This window comes from Suricata suricatta, chromosome 3, assembly GCF_006229205.1.
Source record: "Suricata suricatta isolate VVHF042 chromosome 3, meerkat_22Aug2017_6uvM2_HiC, whole genome shotgun sequence".
Lineage (NCBI taxonomy): Eukaryota > Metazoa > Chordata > Mammalia > Carnivora > Herpestidae > Suricata > Suricata suricatta.
This window is the reverse complement of record NC_043702.1, coordinates 6,178,962-6,200,360: the sequence shown is the minus strand read 5'-3', so window position 1 is coordinate 6,200,360 and position 21,399 is coordinate 6,178,962. Positions and strand designations below refer to the sequence as shown.

Genomic DNA, 21,399 nt, shown 5'->3' with positions numbered 1-21,399 from the left:
ACATTCTTTCTTTGTCCGAGATTCAGTTTTCAAAATACCCTATCTCACGGTTCACATGAAAGTCTCAGGGCCACATGAAAGTCTTGGGGCCTTCCTGTTCAGCAGAGTAGCTGCTGTGGGTACATGTCCCTTTGAGCTGAGCTTTGGCGATCATGGCACCGTTGTATAAGTTGTGTTAGTTCCGGGCCCCAAGATGTAATAATTACCTAGAGGAGAGCTGCAGGTAGGACGTAGGAACACCTGTGGATGCGCTCAGGGCACTGCTGGTGAGAACTCCGGCTCAGGCTGGGAGACGCGTGGGGGGCGGGGGGCGGGCTGGGGTCAGCCGTGGAGGGGCTCGCTCTGGATCCACGGTTCCGGACGTCGCTTGGCCTCCACAGCAATGACCAAAACTTGATGGTCTCTCACTTTGGTTCTTTTTTTTTTTTTTTTTTTTTTTTAAGTTTATTTATTTATTTTTGAGAGAGAGGGCGTGAGAGAATCCTGATCAGGCTGTGTGCTGTCAGCTCAGAGCCCAACGCAGGGCCTGATGCCATGATCCGTGAGATCATGGCCTGAGCCGAAATGAAGAGTCAGATGCTCAACCAATTGAACCACCCAGCGCCCCTATCTCACTTTTTTCTAATGAAAAGCAAGTAGCTGAATCTGGAGACGGGCTGTTTTTCTCCGTAAGCTTAAAGCTGTTTTCACATGAGCTCATGAAAGGCTGTTGACAGGTAAGGTGGAGGATGGAATTTTTATGGAGAAAAAGGCTTGATTCAGGCTTTTGTATGTCAGCCCACACGAGAACCAGGACGTGATGTTAAAACCTCTTCCAGATAAATCGCAGAGAGGTGGGGAGCCACTGTAGATCGGTGGTTGCTGGCGGTCTGACTTGATGCAGTCCTGCAGCTAGAAGAGGCTTCAGAAATGCGCAGTTACCATATCTCTGAGCTGTTTTCTCGAAGGAGCTGTATGGAAAATCACCAGTATTCGGTGCTAGTCAGCACCTCACGGTGGGAGTTCTTTGTCATTGAAAGAAAAGCCACGGCTGCACAGGGAAGTGTGGGACTTGAAGATGACAAATTATGTTCCCTTGTCAAAGCCCAAAGAACTTTCATGTTCTCCACCGAATGGAAGAGCAGGGAGGTGGGCAGCTGGGCACTGCGGAGGGGCTGGACTCTGCGCAAGCAGAACACCCAGCTGTCCAGCTGTTTGAGCAAGCTTTCCGCCAGGCCCTGGAGTTCTGCCCCTCGACATGGCCTCGCCTGTTCTCCTGGCAGCGTTGTAACCCACACACGGGGTGCTCTGCTCTCTTCCCCGTCCGTCACTTACTGAATGTTTGGGACAGGGTTGACTACCTCTGCAGTCCTTACTTTGCCTGAAGGAAACAGGAGCTTTTCTGAAGTGACTCCTGTGTGTTAGGCCCAGTGCTGAGATGCGTTGTATACATTAGTGCTTTTTAATCGCCAGGGGCACAAGGTGAGGTAGGGATATGAGGAAACTGAGGCTCAGATAAGCCCAAAAAATTGCCACAGTTAAGAGATGAGATTAGAGTTGGAACTGAGGCCTGTGCTCTTCTCTGTATTTGGCCTGGATTATTCTAGTACTGCTGGAGACTGAGGCCTTACACTGTAGGCCCTTGAGAAAAGCAAGCGGGTGGGGGGGGGGAGGGGTCAGCCAGTTAGACAGGATGGTATTTTTCACTGGTAAAAGAGTTCTATTCAGGTGGGCGGAAAGAAGTGGACTTGGAGGCAGGAGCTAACCTGGAAGACAGAGGTCATAATGTTGGCACACTTTCCGAGTGAGCTGGTTTCACTGCAGGGGGGGCTCAGGGTGCTGGAGCTAAGTTTCACTGCAGAGGGGTCTCAGGGTACTGGAGCACCAAGCTTGATTAAGCTGGGCTTGCTGACAGACTGGGGGGCTGGACCCAGGACAGTAGCCTCCTTTGCTGGACTAGCTAGCCTTGAGGGCCTCTGATTGGCTCTTGGTAAATGCTTGATAACGGTCAGGAGGCCTTTTTAAAAAGATCCTCTCTCCGGAAAACCAGTGTGAAACTCTTAACCAGGATCCAGGAGGTAACAGTCTCCCTGTTGTAGGAGGCTCTGGCTTCTACTTAGAGCCTAGTTAACAGAGGGTATTGGCGGACATGAATGGAGGGAGATCCATGTTCTGAAATTTAGGATCCAAGCCCTGGTCAGTTTCTTCTTAGCTTTTATGATAAGGGAATGGTGTTTGGGAGAGACCAGAGTGCAGGGAGCAGCTGTTTGAGTGCTTGCTGGGAAATCCTTGTAGTGAGTGTATCCTAGAAACAGCCTGGTGTTGAAAGGCGTCCATGGCAGAGGACTCCTTTGAATAGCCGATGTTTTAGACCCCTTTAAAATCCAGGTCAGTGCAAAACTCAGATGTGACTTGAACTAGATTGAAGAATCCATGTTGTTCGCTTACTTGTTCGCTTACCTAATGTTGACGTGGGAAAGTAACCACAATGACAGGGCTGGCTTTCAGGTGATGGTTTTTATTTCAGGAACTTCCTCCTCAGGGTGTGCATTTTTCTGGTGTCTGGTGCCGGCTTGATTGCCTGCACCGTGGGTGGCCCTCGAGTCCTTTCTGAGGCACAGAGGTGCCTGGCAGAGCCTGAGAGAGAGAGAGAGAGCGCGCTCTCGAGAGAGAGAGAGAGAGAGAGAGAGGGAGGGAGGGAGTTGGGGGGTAGGCTCAGGCCGCTGTGATAATCTGAACCCACTATCCCATCTCTTAGGAGTCCCCGTTGAGGATAATAAAACCTAAAAAGTGTTAAAAGAAACATCAGAAACACCAAATGGATAAAAATTTATATAAATCTGATTCATTTACAATAGGGATGTTTTAAATGATACAAAAGAGCAAATGCTGCAGGGAGCTACAGTCTGTCTCCTGGAGAGCATGGAGATGGGGCCCATTCGCTGCCTTTCCTCCAAGAACAAGGCTTGCAGAAGGCCGCACTTGGCTAACCTGCATGTGCTGAGCCCTTTTCTTTCTTTGATGAGACCCTCAGTTTTGTTCCCAGAAATCAGTCGGGGGGAAAGCTGTGTGCCCTTAGCTGTTTGTTGCAGCTCGGTTTGCGACGGCCTCGAAACTTCTAAGTGATTTAACTGTCCACATAACCGTGAGCACTCTTGGAGGGTGCAGAAGGGAGGAGCGCTAAGGCTCCTGGCAGTGGCCATTGTGTCCAGGTCCCCTTGCTGGGTCCTTACCCGGACAGCCTGAGGAGGAGGGCAGTCTCTCGGGTGGTCCGGCCCCTGGGTGTTCAAAGCCAGAGCGTGGCCCCGGCGCCCAGGCATCCTCAGCAGTCACATGAAAAACTGCTTCCGCTGTGATGTCACAGGAGCAGTGGATAAACTTGAGTGCTTTCACATGAAATCGATGAAAGTATTAACATGAACGTGGAGTCACAACCATGGGCTCTTTGACGCAGCCCGTTAGTGAGCAGTCTCTTCCTCAAGAGTGTGCGAGCTGTGCTTTTACTTCTGTAGTAAGAGAAATCTGTGAGCGGGCCCTCAACTTTGGTTACTTTGTTGAAACAGTTCTTTACTAAGAGCGTAGCTTACATCGTGTGAGAAGGACCTTCCCAAGTGTTTTGTCTCCCACGAATTGTGCAGATTGGATGGTGTGGGCTCTGTGAGTCGGCGTTCCCGCGCTGTTGTGAATGGAAGCCACGTTGCTGGAGTTCTCTTGATCTTACGAGAGGGATCCGTGGGAGGTTTTTACACAGCTGCCCCCTGCCTGGCGGCAGTTGTACGGTGCCGTTCCGGCTTCAGAGGTTCCGTGTGGGAGAAATGAGGCTTCGAATCCATGCCAGCTTCTCCGTTCAAAAGGGAGGAGGAGGCGCAGACCTGTGTTTTCTGTTCTGTGCCCAAGTGGCACCGCTCCACTGAGCAGGGAGGGAAGATTGGTTTCAGAACTTCCAGCAGTAGCCATTTAACACGAGACTGTGAGACCTCATCTTTGGGAGTTGGGGTTGAAACCTAGTAGGTTAGTTACCAGTTGTAGTAAGTGTATTAAAGCGTTTCTCTTTTTTTTGTTTTGTTTTTTCCTTTATTAGCTGGTTAGGGGAAAAAACATCAGTGAATACCGGTGAGCCTTTGACAGTTTGCACGTATAAGCATGTTGACCCGCACTGAAAAGAGGCCAGCGATGAGCAGTGAAAGTCTGACTCCCGGGTCCCTTCCCCAAACCCTTGGCATCCACTTGGGCTCTGATGGTACTTGTGATGGGCAGGAGGGCTGCCCACCGGTGGGGCCTCAGTCCCGTGCCCCAGGCTGGCACAGGCCAGCCAACCGCCAGGGGCTTTCGTTGTTGGAGTGCCAGTGTCTGAGACCGACTTTGAAAAAGCCCCCAGGGGATTTAATTGTTTATTTAAAGAGTCCTGATGTTTCCTTTTGTAAATTATGCCTGCAGGGAACCTGTCTGTTCTGCTTTAAATAGGGTCTGGATTTTGAGAGGCACTGGGTAAAATCCAGGCTTTTAAAAATTATGTAATTTGATACCACCCGGATTTACAAAAAAGTTGCCAGAGTACCACCGACTGGTGGGGTCTGTTCCAGGGCCATGTCTGAAAGGCCGTCCCAGCTGCCTGTCCCAGTTTTTGAGGATGGAGGCATGTGAAGTTTGCACTGGTTTTGTTTTGTTTTTTAACGTGCTGGGAGATTTCTCCTCTTTCCTCTTGATACCTCACCCCTGGGCAACACCGAAAGACAGACTTTCTGGATGTTTTGCCGCACTGCGTGACCAGCTTCCTGGCCAGGTCTCCGGGTGTTGAGAGCCTGGCCCTCCCCGTGTGGTGTGTCCCCCGAGGCTGACCCCGCTGCCTTCTCTCCCCAGCACACGCTCACGGGACACAGCGGCAAAGTGCTGTCCGCCAAGTTCCTGCTGGATAACGCGCGCATTGTTTCTGGAAGTCACGACCGGACCCTCAAGCTCTGGGATCTCCGCAGCAAAGTCTGTGAGGAAATCAGTCTGTCTGAATATATGTACGATTAGACGTTAGCCGCGGGGTGTTTGTTTCCGCACGGAAGCCTGCGTTTAGTGTGATACAGTGTGAATTGCAAGTCCGGTTTCATACTCAGAGTGGCGTTGAGGTAGTGACAGCTTTTCACGTTTGAGGTTCTGCCTGAATAAGGAGCTGTGGTCACGGGGGCGAGAGGGCAGCGCTGCGGCGCGCACGGCCGCCGAGGGCCTCCGCTGACGCTGCGGCGGGTTTCCTGCAGGCATAAAGACTGTGTTTGCGGGGTCCAGCTGCAATGACATCGTGTGCACGGAGCAGTGTGTGATGAGCGGACACTTCGACAAGAAGATTCGTTTCTGGGACATCCGGTATAAAACCCAAGAGCTTGGTGGGGGCGGCAGGTGGAAGGGTCTGTTCGTGGTGGAACTCCGGTCATGTTTTGTGTCTGGGTTGCATTTTTTTAAAATCCCTGAAAGTGGCAGAAATGAGCTCCGGTACACACTTATCATAAGAGCTCGATGTTCTTTACCAGGAGGCAGACTGTTGGGTTCACCAGTCACTTATGAACGCGCCCTGTACGCTTACTGGGCACTTTACCAGCTGCCACAGAAGCGAAGGTAGACAGCAAGGTAGTTTAAAACCGACGCACAGTGCTCGCTTTGGCAGCACATAGACTAAAATAGGACGATACAGAGAAGATTAGCATGGCCCCTGCGCAAGGATGACACGCACATCCGTGAAGCGTTCCATATTTTTGGGTTGAAGGGGGAGGGGGAAGGTAGGTGGTGGTAATGGAGGAGGGCACTTGTGGGGAAGAGCATTGGGTGTTACGTGGAAGCCAATTTGACAATAAACTATTAAAAAAATAAAAATTAAAACCGACACACAAGTCTGCACAGTGTTCAGAAGTAGAGTGGGCACCTTTGTCCTAGGATTTGAGAGCGCTGGTCAGGACATGTCTGGAGAAGTGAGTAGGCATCGTGTGGCAGAAAAGCCACTGACAGACTTCCCACACGGGCAGCAGGATGGCCTGGTTTGACCGAGATGGCAGACTGGGCTGTGGGCAGGCAGGACCTGCAGGTGGTGGGCTGGGAGCAGATTGACGTTTATAAATGATCCTATAAGCCGTTGGGTGTTTCACAGAGGACCGCTCCTCAGGAGTGAGTGGACAGTGTTAGTGGGGTCGGGACGGGGTCCTGGGGACGGGGACCTCATCCAGCAGTGTGGGAGGCGTGGAGGGGAATGGATTTGAGGGAGACTTTGCATTTGGGGGGTGAGGATGGGGAGAACTGAAGCCACGCGGGGAATAGGCGCCCGATGCTGTGTTTGGATGAGGACACCTGTTTGTGGTTTCTAAGAGACATTTGGATCAATGGGAGCAGAGTTTTGAGAGACACTGGGAGGTGGGGAAAACAAGTCCTCACAGGAGGACTCCAAAGACGTGAGGACGGGGTTACTCCGGGCTGGCCCATGAGTCAGGGAGCCACCAAGGCAGGGCAGTCACAGATGGGGACAGTGCCGGGGGGTCCTGTCGTTGGGCCATGAGTGGGGGAGCAGCAGAGTCGATGGCGAGAGGAATCTGGTAGAATGAGGTCAGTAGGGTAGGAGGGAGGCCGCTACCAGTCACAGTGAATGCAGGGCAGTTGTGCAGGGTGGGGACGGGGAGGCTGTGCTTCCAGATGGTGCTTAGGCCAGGCGTGAAGCTGGCAGCTCCTGGGCAGCACTGCCACATCTCACTAGTACCCTCTTTGAACCTGAAATGTGGCGTGTTAGTGTCAAACTCGGTATTGGGAATCTCCTGGTCCAGGGCTACCGGGACACATGGAGGCCCCGAGGCACTGGGAAGTGCACCAGCTTGCCTCCAGCCACGTGTTTAGCAATAGTGAGATCAACACTCTTGGTTTGGGTTTGAGGTAGGGAATCATTTCATCAAAACTTATGACAGACTGGCCACAGAAGGGTCCACACCTCCTCTGGCTGTGTCACCTGGCAGGGCCCTGCAGGACTGCCGTTTGCAGCCCTGGGCGGGAACTCCGCCCAAGAGTCCAGCTCCACCCCTGGAATCACCCAGCGGACCCCGGGGGGACTTGGAGCTGAACTTGTAAGGCAGGGAGCTTGTGAGAGGCCACACGTCCCTGCGCAGTACAGAGTCCCAGACCCAGCAGAGCAAGTTCATGAGCCCTGGGTTGGTCAGAGTGTCTCACTGAAAGAGCCCTGGATAGATGGTAGGCCTGCCTGGCTGGTGCCGGTCTGGAGCGCTGCCACCTGGCCGTTACACCATCCCCCAAATGATGCTTCCCAGATCCAGAGTTCTGGTGCTTAAACTATTACTAGAGAGTTTACTGACAGGAAAAAAAAAAAACAGGAAAAGCAGCCATTGAAGTGATTTTATAAGGTTGGAACTCATTTACTGTCCTTAAACTGTACTGTGTTCTAGTCGAATTACCTTGCCCCCCCCCCCGCCCCCCGCTTCTTCACGGAGCCGGGTATCTTGGTTAAAATGGGCAAGTGCTGACATTTCCATGTCACGTTTTCTCAGACTTCCCTTCCGTGTTGCAGATCAGAGAGCATTGTCCGAGAGATGGAACTGCTGGGCAAGATCACTGCCCTGGACTTGAACCCGGAAAGAACCGAACTCCTCAGCTGCTCCCGTGATGACCTGCTAAAAATTATCGATCTGCGAATAAACGCTGTCAGACAGACGTTTAGGTAACCGAAGACCCATTGTATTGGGTTGTATTTGAATCTTGCCGGTTTTCTGGGGGTCATGTGAGCACCAGAGGCCTGGCCCTGCTCCTAAGTCCCCGCACTCGGGATGACGGTGCTTTTTTGGTTGCAGTGCCCCTGGATTCAAGTGCGGCTCTGATTGGACCAGAGTTGTGTTCAGGTGAGTCGTTCGGCTCCTCTGCCTTGTGCCTCACCCCCCCCCCCCAACCAGTGCATGGGGAGGGGGGGCTTTGCACACCGTCTTGCCCTGAGGGAGTGTCCAGGAGTGACCTGTAAGCTCATCACTAGGGGTCCTCTCACTGTCTCCTTCCTTTCTGGTGTCCTAAGAACTGTTTGAGGGCTTCTAGGGAAGGTGGGCGCCCCCCCTGAGGCAGCGCCGGCCAGGCTATCTGGAGAAGGCAGCCCCCTTGCCTAGTTCTGGCTCTGCCTGCATGGTGCTTCTCCCCCAGGACGCTGAACCGGGGGTGGGCAGTTAACACCTTATCTGGTCTTAACGGTGTTCTCCAGCCCGGACGGTGGCTACGTGGCGGCGGGCTCGGCTGAGGGCTCCCTCTACATCTGGAGCGTGCTCTCGGGGAAAGTGGAGAAGGTTCTCTCAAAGCATCATGGGTAAGGTGAACCCTGTCAGCCCCTCTCAGGTCGTGAGCAGGTTTTGTGACTTCATCCCAGGGGTCCTGTCCTCTTCGGGCGTGGGCCTGCGTCCGCCCTGGGAGGGAGGGTGCACTCCCTTGCTCTGGCCTGAGCTGGGTTGGTGGAGAGAAGCTGGGGCCCTTGGTGCAGCACAGCGGATGGTGGTGTTCTGCCCACTGATGTTACAGGCTGTTTCGTTAGAACCATCCGAGGAGTGGCGGCTGGAGGGAGCTCGGGGAGCCGGCAGGTCTTCCTCATTACCTGGTCCCTCCTCTCCGCCTCTCCTCTCTCCTCAGCCCCTTTGCACAGGAAACTGACTTGCTGTAAACACTGATTTTCCTGTGCTATTTTTCAGTCTTTACCCGGGCTCCTTTCTGTCTTAGTTTTTGTTCTCCATCCCAGCTCAGCTGCTAGTTAGAGACCGGGCTTTCCTCAGTCACCACCTCTCACCGCCCCCAAGAGCAGTGGCCACCGCCTGCCCCTCAGTCAGTCCCCTGAGTCTTTTGTCCAGGGTGGAGCTACCCTTTTGAGGTAGTAGACTTGATAAGGCCTGACTCTTTTCATTCCTAAACTGCTTCCTGAAATACAATGCGGGGCTCCTTCGAGCTCTGCGCGTTAGTGGGCCTGCCTGTGAGGGGAGCGGACTGGCAACTAAACCAGGCACTGGGAAATCCCTGCTTCCTGAACGTGAGGGGACCTGGTGTTCGGTTCACTAAGGTCTCACAGGTGTTTTGACCTCTCCCTTTGAAGCTCGTCCATCAATGCGGTGGCGTGGTCCCCATCCGGCTCCCACGTTGTCAGTGTGGACAAAGGAAGCAAAGCCGTGCTGTGGTCAGAGTATTGATGGCACCTCCTGGAGAGAGCGGAGCTGAAGCCGGAGACTCGCAGGCTCCGGCAGCTCTGTCCTGGCAGGTGGTGTGCTGGGTGTGGCTTTGACCTCCGGAGAAGAGCCCGGCCGTGTGGCGCAGGGGCTTCTTTTGTTGAACAGGATTTCTGAGGATTCGGGCTGAGGCCTCTGTGGAAGAGTAGCGCTGTGAAGACCCGAACCTGCAGCCACCTAGCAGAGGCGCGGGCGCTGGCCTTGACTCCGTGGGAAACACTACTGGCTCTGATCTCCCATACCTCAGCGGGGGCAGCGCGCGCCCTGCCAGCGCCCTTGCTGGCCGGCGGTGCCAGGGACGCCCCACACAGCCGGGCCGGTTCTCCCTCCGGGCTTTCTCCCATCCTCCCACGGTTGGTTCTGGCCGAATGCATGTCCTGTCACCCTGGGGTCCTTTTCCTGAACTCTAGCTTTAATCATTGGATTAACAGAAACCCAAACAGGATTATCCTTGCCCTCGGCTGTAGGGGCCGCCCTGATTTCCCTGGAGACAGGACTGTGGTCCCTCCCTGCTGGTCTGTGTCATGATTACGAGGCTCTTACTCTGATCTCATCTGATTACTATTAGAATTTCCTTAGATCTCCCAAACAGTTCTTAGAAAGCCCCTGTTCTTCAGAGCCTCAGCATCCTTTCTCCCCAGCGGTACTGTATGCTGCTTTCTCAGTCGAGAAATCCCAACTTGGTTTAAAAAAAACAAAAACCGTTTTGGATGCAGGAGAGGAAGTGTGCTGCTGGTCCCGGGTCCATCTGTAGGCTCCCAGGAAGTGGGCGCCACCGCCTCCTTCCAGGGGTGCCAGGGACTGGAGTCCTCGACGGTATTCGCCTGGAGCTGGTAGGCCCAGCCACTGCCCTTTGCCAAGCCTGCGTGCAGTAGCCCCTCAGTGCTTCGGCGCGAGAAGCCCGTCCCGAGAAGCACGGGAGTGTCATCTCTAGGTTTCAGGAGTCCCGTTCGAGGCTGGGGGACAACTGGCCTGTGGCTTGCTTTTTGTTTTGTACACATTTATCTTTAGCATCTTTCCTGTGTATATTATTTTAGTTCCTGGGTGACTGAAACACCAATACTTTCATCACTTTTTAATTTGCACTTTATTTTTTTCCTTCTGCACTTGTTCTCTGGACAGCCGTGGGTGCGAGAGCTGGAGCTGGGGAGGGGGGCTGCCGCCGTCCTCCCTCTCTCTCTGGCCCTCCTCCCCCCATTTCAGCTTGCTGCTCCAGGAGCTCAAGGGGAGTTGGAATTCACAGGCCAGGGCGCAGCTGTTATTTATTTAATTATGTTGCCCGACAGAACTTGATTGTAAATAAAGAAATCTGTTCTATACTTTTCAAACTCTGTGTCTCCTGGTTATTCTATTCTATTCTGTCCTTAAGAGAAAAGGCTGTTCTTTTATCTCTTTTCCTGGTGTTCACTCATTTGAAAACAACAGCTCGTAGTTTCCTGGCGTCTCTCATCGTTCAGCATTCAAGCCCAAGTTGCCGCTGCCTGTACGCCAGCGTTCCAGCTTCTCGTCAGGAGTGAGTCCTAACCCGGCTAAGGGTCTCCTCATCTCGGCGTCAGCTCCGTGCCGCGGCAGGGGGGAGCCCCTGGTTCCTGCCAGAGAGCTTGTCCGTAGGATTGGCGGTGAGCTGTGCCCGTCTCCTGCTGGTCTCGGGCCTCGTTGCTGAAGGGCCATGAGTAACCTCGCAGAGGAGTGATTTGTTCGTGGGAACTCCGTTCTCTAGCAAGCAGCCCAGGGCTGGGGCGAATCCTGATGTCCGGGAACCGCCCTGAGAGACCACCAGGCCGCTCCCTTACCGCTGTATTTACTGAGGGGCCCGCCGGACGTCCGCTCAGCCCAGCAGCTGGGCTCGGATTCCGTCCCGATCTGGAGCCTCAGAGGCAGCTGGCTGTCTCCAAAAAGCTGAGCAAGCCCTGCAGTGGCCTCCTGTGACCCTGGTTTCTCTGAACCTGCAGGAAGGCTTGGCTGCTCTCTGCTTTAAACAGAGAGCTTGGTTTGGGACCCATCCACACTGCGAAGCTCTCCTCGGGTCCCCGACTGCCAGGGCCGAGCTGTTCAGTGGGTGCGCTCCTGGTGCAGCGGAACGGGGCTTCCATCCAGCTCATGGTCCCGACACTCCCGTCTGTCAGATCATCCAGGGCCCAGCCCTGCTGCTGTGGCTGCTGGCAGGGGTGTGGGGTGCGTGCAGTTTTCCCACTTCCCAGAGGAGCCCGGGTGGTTGGAGCTGGCATGCTCCTGTGGAAGTGGTGTCGCCTTTGACCCAGTTGCTAACGTGTATCAGAAGTTGATTATTTTAAAACATTTTTAGTTGAACTTCTGTTCCATTGGTCATTTCCCACAATGGTGTGGTAAGTCAGGCTCCGTGCCTTACTCTCAAAGCGCATACTGTGTACACACTAGTCTTTGCCCTAGAAATCTTGCAAAGCCCCTCTGCGTCTTTCACACTGGGGCTCACAGGAGATTTTGGAGGGACACCGGCGTGGGTGGGTGGAGCTGCTCTCAGCTAGGAGGGGCTGGCCTGCCCCCAAGGCTGAGTTGGCAGGAAGTTCCAGATCGCTGAGGGTACCAAGACCTTCACATGCCTAGCACAGCCGTGCACTTTGAGAACTGGACGTTTTGAAATGGGCACTTAAAACTCCTCACCCATGTGGGCACCAGGAGAGAGAGAAGCTACGATGAAGTGCCCACCCAAGAAACCAAAAACGTTGCTGGATTTCTGCGAGATCTTGGATGGTAATTAGGAGCCTGTGGCTCACTTTCTATGATCTCAACTAAATCTGTCACAAAGCAGGCATCTCACGGTTTGGCAAGAAGCTGTTCCAGGGTCCTGACCCCTAGTGGGCGCCATTGCCTCCAGTCTGCATGCTCCTCCAGGCCTGCAGTGTGAGGCTGGCCGCACTCATGCCTTTCCTTTACTCCGCTACATCTCTTCTCTTGCGCCCTACTGTAATTCCCGCTCGCTAGGATTCCCAAATTTCCTAGCCAATAATAAACTTTGGAAATCTTGAGTTGAATGAAATATACCCATTTGTAAGAATATGGAGGGAAAGTGGTCCAATCCAGTAAGATTGGTCTCTAATCAAGACAGTTAGCCTGCTTCACCTCAGCAGAATTTTCTTTTCGTGCCTCAGGGAGCTCTGGCTTTCATAGCGCAGGCCTGCTGGTTTCCATCTGTGTCTCCCAACCCTTCCCTGTCTTGTTCCAGATACTTCCTTCTTACTCCGCGTGCTCCAGCCAGGCTGTGCTCCTCAAACCCACCCACTCCCTAGTTCTGCCCCGGGCTCTGCAGCCCTCCTCTGACCCTGACTGACAGGCACAGCGAGGACGGGCTGGATCCAGAGCCGAATGTCCCCGCGGCCCTCGCCCCCACTCAGCAGCTTTGCCGGAGTATTTGACAGCAAACTTAGAGCTGTCATTTCCCCCATAAACCAGCATGCACCCAAAGCTAACAGGACACTACCAAAGTTACACCTGGTAGTTAACGGGAACTCTGTGTCACCGACTATCCCATCCATATTCGAGTCTTCCTGATTGTTTCAACAATGGGGTCCTGATGACTGACTTGCCTGGATCAGGATCCAGTTAGCTTTCACTGCATGACAAACTGCCTTAAAATGTAATGGCTTAGGGGCGCCTGGGTGGCTCAGTCAGTTGAGTGTCCAGCTTCAGCTCAGGTCATGATCTCACGGTTCGTGGGTTCGAGCCCCACGTCAGGCTCTGTGCTGACAGCTAGCTCAGAGCCTAGAGCGTGTCTTCAGATTCTGTGTCTCCCTCCCTCTCTGACCCTCCCCTGCTCACGCTGTCTCTCTTTCTCTCTCAAAAATAAGTAAAACATTAAAAAAAATTTTTTTAATGTAATGGCTTGGAACCATTATTTCTCAGGATTCTGTGAGTGGTCCGGGCTGGCCCAGTGAGGATGAATGGTAGAGGGTGGCCCCACTCATGCCTGGCAGGCAGCTAGGAGAACAAAGATGACAAGCAAGCATGCATGCGTCAGTGTGCAAGCCCCTGTCACTCTGGGTCACCTTTGTCACATCCCTTTGGCCAGAGCAGATGGCACAGGCATCTGCCTGAGTGTGGGGTGCCGCATGAAGACAGGAAAGGGAATTAATTGTCCACAGTAAGGGCCACATTCTGTTCTCCTCTTACGGCTTTTTTATTCTAGAATGTTATCTGTTGCTGACTTCTTTCTGTGCTGCAGGCTGGATTTGGTTGGCTTTGCTCATAGGGGCAGTACGCGTGTCCCGTGTGGGAGCCGCCCTGCACGTCGCCGTGGCCCAGGCTTCTGTGGATTTGCTCAGGCCCTAGATGTGGAGAGGAAGCAGGTGAATTCGGGCTCTGGGCTTCCTTTTCCTGGAGAAACAGACTCAGGAGACCATAGTTATGCTTGTGAGCCAGGCGGGGCAGCACGCAGGCCGGACACCGTCCGGTTTCTGGTGAGGAAGCCAGAGGTGCTGCTGACCCCAGAGGACGCGCCCAGATGGTTCCAAGAGCCTGTAAGTGGAGTCTCGGGAGCACCATGTCCTGGACCCCGCCCCCCAGGCAGTGCTTGGCACAGCAGGACTTAGTCACATTTTTATTTCATAGGATTGGATCAGCAAAAAAGCAGACCAGACAGCCCGAAAAGGGTGGCTCATAAGCAGCTGAAGGGATGAAGGAGGAGGAGGGAGGAAGAGTAGTTAAAATCTAAGAATAAGCCACAGAGGAAGCGGAAATGTTGTTGCGTAGGGGTGTTCCGCACGTGTACGTGTAGGTTTGGGGTCATGGTGCAAAACGTGCATTCCTTTTTCACTGTTTTTAAGTTGACATTCACATAAAATGAACCATTTTAAAGCAGATTCATAGCATACAACACCCACCCCTATGTAGTTCCAACAGAAATGGGCATTTTTTTTTTTTTTTGAAACCGGGTGTGTGTTTTTTCTAAACTCTTGATCTAGAGCAGCGGATCTACCTGAGGAAAAGCGTGGGCCCGTCTTAGCTCAGGCCGCTGTGAGGAAGCACCACAGACGGGCGGCTCAGCCTCAGACACTCCTTTCTCCCGCTTCTGGAGGCTGGTAGTCAGGTCAAGGTGCCAACCAGGTAGGTTCCGTCCTGAGCCTCGGCTCGCAGGTCACTTGCCGTGTGCTGTGTGCTCACCTGACTTCCTGGTGCACTCGCAGCGTAGAGAGCAGGTGTCTCTTACAGGCACACTAATCCTATCAGGTCAAGGCCCCACCCTCCTGGCCTCATCCAACCCTGATCATCACACCAGGGGCTCAGGGCTTCCACGAGTAGATTTGGGGCAGTGGGGGTGGGGGTGAACACACACTCAATCCGTAACTCCCCTGGGAAAGGCATGGCCTTCAGCGCGATCAGCATCTGGAGGAAGCTGCTCTCTTTGTGGTCGGCTCCCAAATGCTGTGTGGAGGCAGCTTTGTGACCACTGAAAGCCCCTCTAGGGTTGGGACCCACACGGCAGGATGAGGATGAAGACCCCCGAGGCAGGCACCGTCCATCTGTCCCTGATCGGGAGGACAAAGGGAAGTATTGGCCGCGGTCCCGCCTCCGCTCTGCGCAGGGCTCTCCTTTCACGGCCTCCTCGGCCCATTCAGTGCCTCCCCCTAACTGTGCAAGTCAAGACAATGCGGTGGTGGGCTCCCCTTCTGCAGAGGAAGAAGAGCAAATAGCAGTGAGGCCCAGCGACTTCCCTAAGGTCGCGGGGGACCCATCAGTAGGCCACAGAGCCCAGGACTCAAGTCTGGGGCTATTTGTACAACAGGCCCCTTTAAGCAGAATCCCGGAGCGCCGGGTGCCATTCCGCCGTGACGCCTCAGCATGGACACTCGAAATCTGCCTCAGGGTGAGACCCTGGCATGGTGAGAGGAGTGAGCACCTGTGTCCTAATCACGGAAGAGTCCCATGGAGAAGATCCTGGGTTAACTTGGGGCAATGAAGAGAAGCGGGGGAAGCAGAGTCCTTCCTAACAAAGAACTTTCTCATGTCACACAGTTTCAAAGAAAGTTGGTAATGATTTCCCCATCCCTGGAAGCATTCAGCCACTTAATATGGATGGAGAGAGAGAGAGAGAGAGAGAGAGAGAGAGAGAGAGAGAGAGCAAGCGGAGGAGGGGGCAGAAAGAGGGAGAGAATGAATCCCAAGCAGGTTCAGCACTGTCAACACAGAGCCTGATGCAGGGCTCTAACTCCTGAACCATAAGATCATGACCTGAGCCAAAACCAAGACTCGGACACTCACACGACTGAACCACCCAGGTGCCCCTGGACTACGTTCTTTTTCAAGGTGTCCGCTCAAGCCCACGGGATTCCACTTAGGATTCCAGGTGCTATAAACTGGCCCAACCTGGAACAGCCCTCTGTTCTTTAGGTCGTTTGACCAAGAGGCGCATGTTGGAATTAAGGTGGCTTTTACAAGCTCTGGATTCCCTGGCGCTCTTCATAAATACAGCAGACCCCAGTCTTCTCGGGTCCCCTGTGCTCCGGTGAAACCAAGGCGATGAGCACACAAGGTTTTCATGTTGTAGTTGTACGTTTAGTGGAGTATGCCAGTTTTCCTTGCGTATGTGCCCTAATAAACTCCTAAGACGATAACCTAGCCCCAAAGCCCGTAAGCTTCTTAAGCTGAATACCCCCAGCCTTCCACCCCCAGAGCTGGTGCTGTGTCTGGTACTGGGAGGTGCAGCCCAGACGCCGACTCCCGAGAAGTCGGCATTGCTGTCGCCAGTGGGTCCCAGATGGCGAGGATTCATAGAGCAGTTTCCCAAATAACTGTAGGGAAAGGTTGACAACTTTGTCTTTGGGCCAAGTAGGATGTGTTTTTCTCTAAACTAGCATCTACTCTAATCTTGAGTGTATGAGAGAGAGGACGCTTTGCCCTTAAGCTTAGCAGCTGCCTTCTAAAATATTTACGAGTAAAGTGTCATGATGTGTGCAGTTGACTTTCAGAGGGTTACGAAGGGAAACGCAATGGACAGGTGAGCACATGCAGGGAAGTGTTCGTTGTCAAAGCCCAGTGCTGACTGTGTGGGTGTTGATTGTATTATTCCAACTTTTCTCCACATTCTAAACTTAGTAGATTTCCGAAAATGCAAACCTCACAGCAGGTCAGTGGTTGCGGGACACTGCGGGGGTTGGTGGAGGAGTGGACTGAAAAAAGGGCCAGGGAACTTTTGGGGGTGATGGAAATATTGTCTTTTTTTTTTTTTTTTTTTGAAATGTTCTACCTTGACCACAGTGGTAGTTAAGCTCCTCAAACTGCACACTTGAAAGTGGGCAGATTTGGGGCACCTGGGTGGGTGGGTTAGTTAAGCGTCGAACTTCAGATTAGGTCATGATCTTGCAGTTTGTGGGTTTGAGCCCTGTGTCGGGTCGGGTTCTGTGCTGACAGCTCGGAGCCTGGAGCCTGCTTCAGATTCTGTGTCTCTCTCTCTGCCCCTCCTCAGCTAGCGCTCTGTCTCTCTCTGTCTCACAAAAATGAATAAATGTTTAAAAAAAAATTTTAATGGGCAGATTTACTTGTGTGTAAAGATTGAGGGAGAAAGAAGAAGGACATTTTAATATCCAAATGCTGAGAACGTCATGACCTTAGGATAAAGGATAAGGATAAAGGAGGACAGTCCTTGACACTGAACGCATTTGGCTCCGTGACAAAACTTACAACAGTGCCCTCCTTTTCCTCATTTTTCTGCCAAGCAGAGAAAAATTCATCACAGACCAGAGGCTGGCAATGACTACCAGAGACTTCATTTCCCAAAAAATGAGGTCTGGTATCCAGCCTACCCCCAGGGTTTCCCACCTGCCAGGCATTGGCAGGTCAGCCACTGAAATCTGCCAGTCTGCACCCTCCCCACAGCCTGGTGCCAAGACAGTGGGTGACTCCAGAGCCCCCACAGCTACACGTGGCCCCCAGATGCTGCAGCCACCGCTCAGGGCAGCCCCTCTGACGCAGACACTAAAAGAAGCACCCTAGTCATTTGTCTTCCTCTTATTTGTGTGTTTTTAAAGGGAACATCAGAGATTCTTCTAAATTTATAGCAATGTTAAATTTGAACCTTTCTGCTATGGGAGAAGTAAATGACTATTGGAGAAAAAATTTTTAAAATGGGTAAAACCTAACATACCCACCACACAGAGACCCCTGTTAGCTCCTTGTACGTATCCTTGCAGATTCTGCATAGAAAACGTGTATGTGTATACACAGCTAGGTACAAGTTGCATGGGTGTGTATTTGCAAGGTGTGATCATGCATATTACACATGCTATCCCATGACCTTCTCTGCGCAGTCGCTAGCTCTGCCTTCTTATTCCAGATATTTCCATCTTACCTGTCACCTAGACCATGTCCAGATTTTCCCAGTAGACCCCAAATCTCCTGTAGATCTGGTTTTTCCAATTGGAGATAATAGTCCGGGGGCACACGTTGCATCTGGATGTTGGGTCCCTTAAGTCTTTTGATCTAGTACATCCCTTTTCTGTGACGTTGACTCATGGAAGACATCAGACACTTTCCCATCCATCTGGTTGCTCTCTCGTGGTGCTGTCTAGCTCGTTCCTCTCTTCCCCGTATTTCCATAAACTAGAAGTGATATCTGAAGGCTTAATGGATTCCATTTAACCTAAGGTGACATGTCATGTCTGGTTGGCATCATTGCCGATTCTAAGATTGACCATGGACCGTCCCTGATCCCCCATTGTGCTGTCAGGCTTGCACCTTGTGATAAGCCCAGGATTCAAATGCCATCACTTTGCTGCTATAGGGGCAGCCATTTCCCATCAGCTTTTCACCAGAGGCTTTTGACCCCAATGAATAATTGTCTGAGTCAATTGTTTCATCGGTATTTGATAGTAACTATTACTGTCATTCAGCCATGGTAAGGCCAGATCAGGAGACAATGGCCACTGAAAAGATAATCTGTTACAGTTCCCAAAAGGAGGGGACAGCTCATGCCACACAGGGCCACATGAGGAAGCGCCAGTTTCCGTCAGGAGGCAGACAGATGGAGGGGAAAACATGAGCGAGAGTCTTTTTGAGCTCCCCAGGAAAGAGTTGTGAGGCAAGATACGTGGGTTGAGGACTGGGGGGAGTTTCAGTAACTTCTTTGGAAAGAAGGCGGTCTCCAGTTGTCCGAATCCCGGTCTGGGGACCATAAGGGCAGTGGCTGTGTGTGAGAACTGGATGGGGAAGAAAGGAAGCCACCAAGGTGTGCGGGCTATGAAGTAGTAAGTTTGCCTGTGAAAGGCTCTCTCTAAGAAAGGGCTAGCAGTCTCCAGGGTCAGCAAGGTCCCACATGTCATGACATCAGAAATACAGAAAATCCGGGGAGCCTGGCTGACTCAGTCAGAAGAATGGGTAACTCTTGATCTTGGGGTTTTGAGGGCTTGTGAGTTTGAGCCCCACAATAACTGTAGAAATTACACACACACACACACACACACACACACACACACATATATATATATATATATATACTAAAAAGCAATACAGGAAATCAAAAGGCCTGGCTAATACAATCAGAGTTTGTCAAATGATATTTTTCTAATTATATCATTTCTTTTGCCAGCTGCTGCTGGCATTCCTCTGATTAAAAAACAAACCAAAACTTTCTTCCTTAGAAATTAAAAAAAGTTTCTAAATTTTAGCTCTTGCTAGCTCTTACACTGCTGCAATCAAAGACTCATCAATGTGCTTCAAGTCTAGTGAGATTCCTCTTCTATTTTTTTTATTTAAAAAAAATTTTTTTAACATATATTCCTTTTTGGGAGAGAGAGAGAGAGAGAGAGACAGTGTGTGTGAACAGGGGAGGAGCAGAGAGGGAGGGAGGCACAGAATCTGAAGCAGGCTCCAGGCTCTGGGCTGTCAGCACAGAGCCCCACGTGGGGCTTGAACCCACGAACTGCAAGATCATGACCTGAGCCGAAGTTGGGCGTTTAACTGATGGATCCACTCAGGCACCCTGTCCCTCTTCTAAATGCTGGAGAGGGGACAGGTAGTAGGACGGTTCTACTCTCCTGCAGCGTACATTCCAGGAATGATGGGGTTGGAGACAGACAGGAAACACAGCTTCTCCTGTATGTGAGACAGTGACAAGAAAAATAAGGCAGAGAAGGCTGCAAGTTCTGGGCGTGAATGGGGTGACATTGAAGTGAAGACCCAAAGAAAGTGGCCCTCTGTGGGAGGAGTGCTCTGGGACAGGAAACAGTTAAGCGCAAAGGCCGTGTGGCAGCTTTAAAGAAAAGCGAAGAGACCTATAGGCTGGAGAACCAGATGAGATAATGAGAAATATGGTCAGAGGTGTGAGGAATAAGCCCAGGGACCCAATCAAAGGAGGGATCGGAGATTCAGTGCACGGTGAAGCAAGGCTTTAATCACTGTTCTTGCAAGAGTGGGCGTCTGAGGGGCAGGCACACTTGGGGAAGTTACAGCAGACAATTTATCACCCAGCGTGTAAGTCCTGCCCCTGGTTCCTCATTGGCTGAGCACTAGAGAGGTTATAGCTTTACCCGGAAGTCACCTGTGCCCAGAGAAAGCAAAAAGTAGTCTGATTGGAGCAAATGTTCATTCCCTCCTCCCTTTGTTCTTTGGCACATGCTCATTGCAAAGCCTCCAAAAATAAGTCGTCCAAAGGGAGAAGGGAAGAAGAACCAGGAAGTGAGGGTCTAAGGGTTTGGAACTCCATTGTGTGGGGGGAGGGAGGGTTGTACAGATTTCCAATAGGTTATAAACCTACTGTTAACTAGACAGTGTAGCTTTCATTTAGTGCTTCTGAAAATGAGTCACCTCCCTTACTTCTCACAAGAGGTGACAAGGGAGCAAATCTAGGAGGCCTTTGTCCAGGCAGAGGGGGAGCCCCTGGAATGTTTCCATAGATGTTAACCCCCAAAGCATTAGAACATGCTTTCTGCTTGGATTTGGCTTCATTCCTGGACACAAGGTCAATGTGTCAGTGGCCACGGTGTCTCATCTCTTCATTCCCCGAGTGTTCTTGCAAGCAGTCATTGTCCTTGGCACCGGGAACGCAGAGGTGAGGGAGACAACGGGATGGGCGCCTACCCCCATGGAGCTGAGAGTCAAGTGAGGGAAGAAAGACCATAAAGTAACCTCCACACAAGTGTCAATGGCAGTTGTGCCTCCGACCCAGCCCCGAAGTTGGGGAAAGCTCCCTGGATGATGGGACTCTTTTCCGGCATGATGTGTGAAATGGGTCAGCAAGCTGAAGACAGAAGAAGGGGATCGTTTCAGACAAAAAAAGAACAGTGGGGGTGGGGGGAAGAGGGGGAAATGCAGTACAGGACAATGTGGAAAGCAAAGCAGGTGGAGATTTCTGGATGGTGCTCGTGTCCCCACAGCAGTGGGAAGTACTAAACGGAGGGGACAGGTCAGGGCTTGGAAGGCCCCTCTTCCACTGCAGATGAGGCCCCGGAGGCTGGATGTGGAGGTAGTCAGACGGCGGGAGACATTGTGGTCCAAGGAAGCAGAGAGGAGGAGGCTCTGGGGATGGGAAGACGTGGACAGATTCCAAGGACAAGGGGGGAGGTAGGGTGCAGGGGGGGCGAAGCAGACGAGACTTAGGATGATAATCAGGAGAGCAAGGGGTGGAGGAGAGGCACCCATCTGATCTGCTTGAATAACACCAGGGTTCATCTTGAGGTTGACATTTCTCCTTGACATTTTTGTTTCTATCCCCACCCTCAAGGTTGCGTTAGCCGCCTGCTGAGTTTAATCAAGTTTGTTGAGCCCTCGAAAATCCCCTGTCCCGGTGATACTGGGGGTTAAGGGCTAATCAGTCTATTTCCAGAACCCAAAGAGGGTTAGGATACAAAGTAGCTTTTCCCGAGCCACCCTCCACACCTTCCCCACTGGCACTCCTGTGTCTGCGAGCCGAGCCCCTCTGGAAGGAGACTCAACGCCTTTGGCCTAATGCTTAGAACTGCTGAAACCACCAGTTCGCCCGTCTCAGCCCTAATCCCATCTCCATCCCTCTCCTTAAATGGGATTTGGCCTCTAGACACTGAGACCCAGGTGCGGGCACTCTCCCCAAGTTCCCTACAAATTCCCCACGCACATCAGCCAAGGGCCTTGGTGGGGTCACCTGGTTACACAGAGCCACGGCCGGCTGCTCACCCGAGGGACAGAGCCCTTCTCCTCGCCTCCCGGGCCCATCTGACTGCACAAGGTACATGACTGTCCCCCAGCGCAAGGCTTC

At 52.3% G+C, this 21,399-nt stretch overlaps 1 protein-coding gene and 1 non-coding gene across 6 annotated transcripts in view; both read left to right on the top strand.

The window, feature by feature from the left end:
• Nucleotides 1–10,528, top strand: part of ATG16L1 (autophagy related 16 like 1) — a 35,762-nt gene extending 25,234 nt beyond the window's left edge. For 4 of the 5 annotated variants that reach the window (XM_029933576.1, XM_029933575.1, XM_029933574.1 and 1 more), the window contains 6 exons: nucleotides 4,840–4,960; nucleotides 5,226–5,331; nucleotides 7,523–7,672; nucleotides 7,803–7,850; nucleotides 8,198–8,299; nucleotides 9,071–10,528. In XM_029933576.1, the coding sequence (XP_029789436.1) occupies nucleotides 4,840–4,960; nucleotides 5,226–5,331; nucleotides 7,523–7,672; nucleotides 7,803–7,850; nucleotides 8,198–8,299; nucleotides 9,071–9,164 (621 nt within the window). In that variant the 3' untranslated portion in view covers nucleotides 9,165–10,528. Of the gene's footprint in view, nucleotides 1–4,839; nucleotides 4,961–5,225; nucleotides 5,332–7,522; nucleotides 7,673–7,802; nucleotides 7,851–8,139; nucleotides 8,300–9,070 lie in introns of all 5 variants that reach the window. The other variant, XR_003906399.1, reaches the window with a different exon arrangement.
• Nucleotides 5,614–5,719, top strand: LOC115288752. Its single transcript, XR_003907158.1, has one exon. It is a non-coding gene; the product is annotated as a U6 spliceosomal RNA (small nuclear RNA).
• Nucleotides 10,529–21,399: the final 10,871 nt, after the last annotated feature.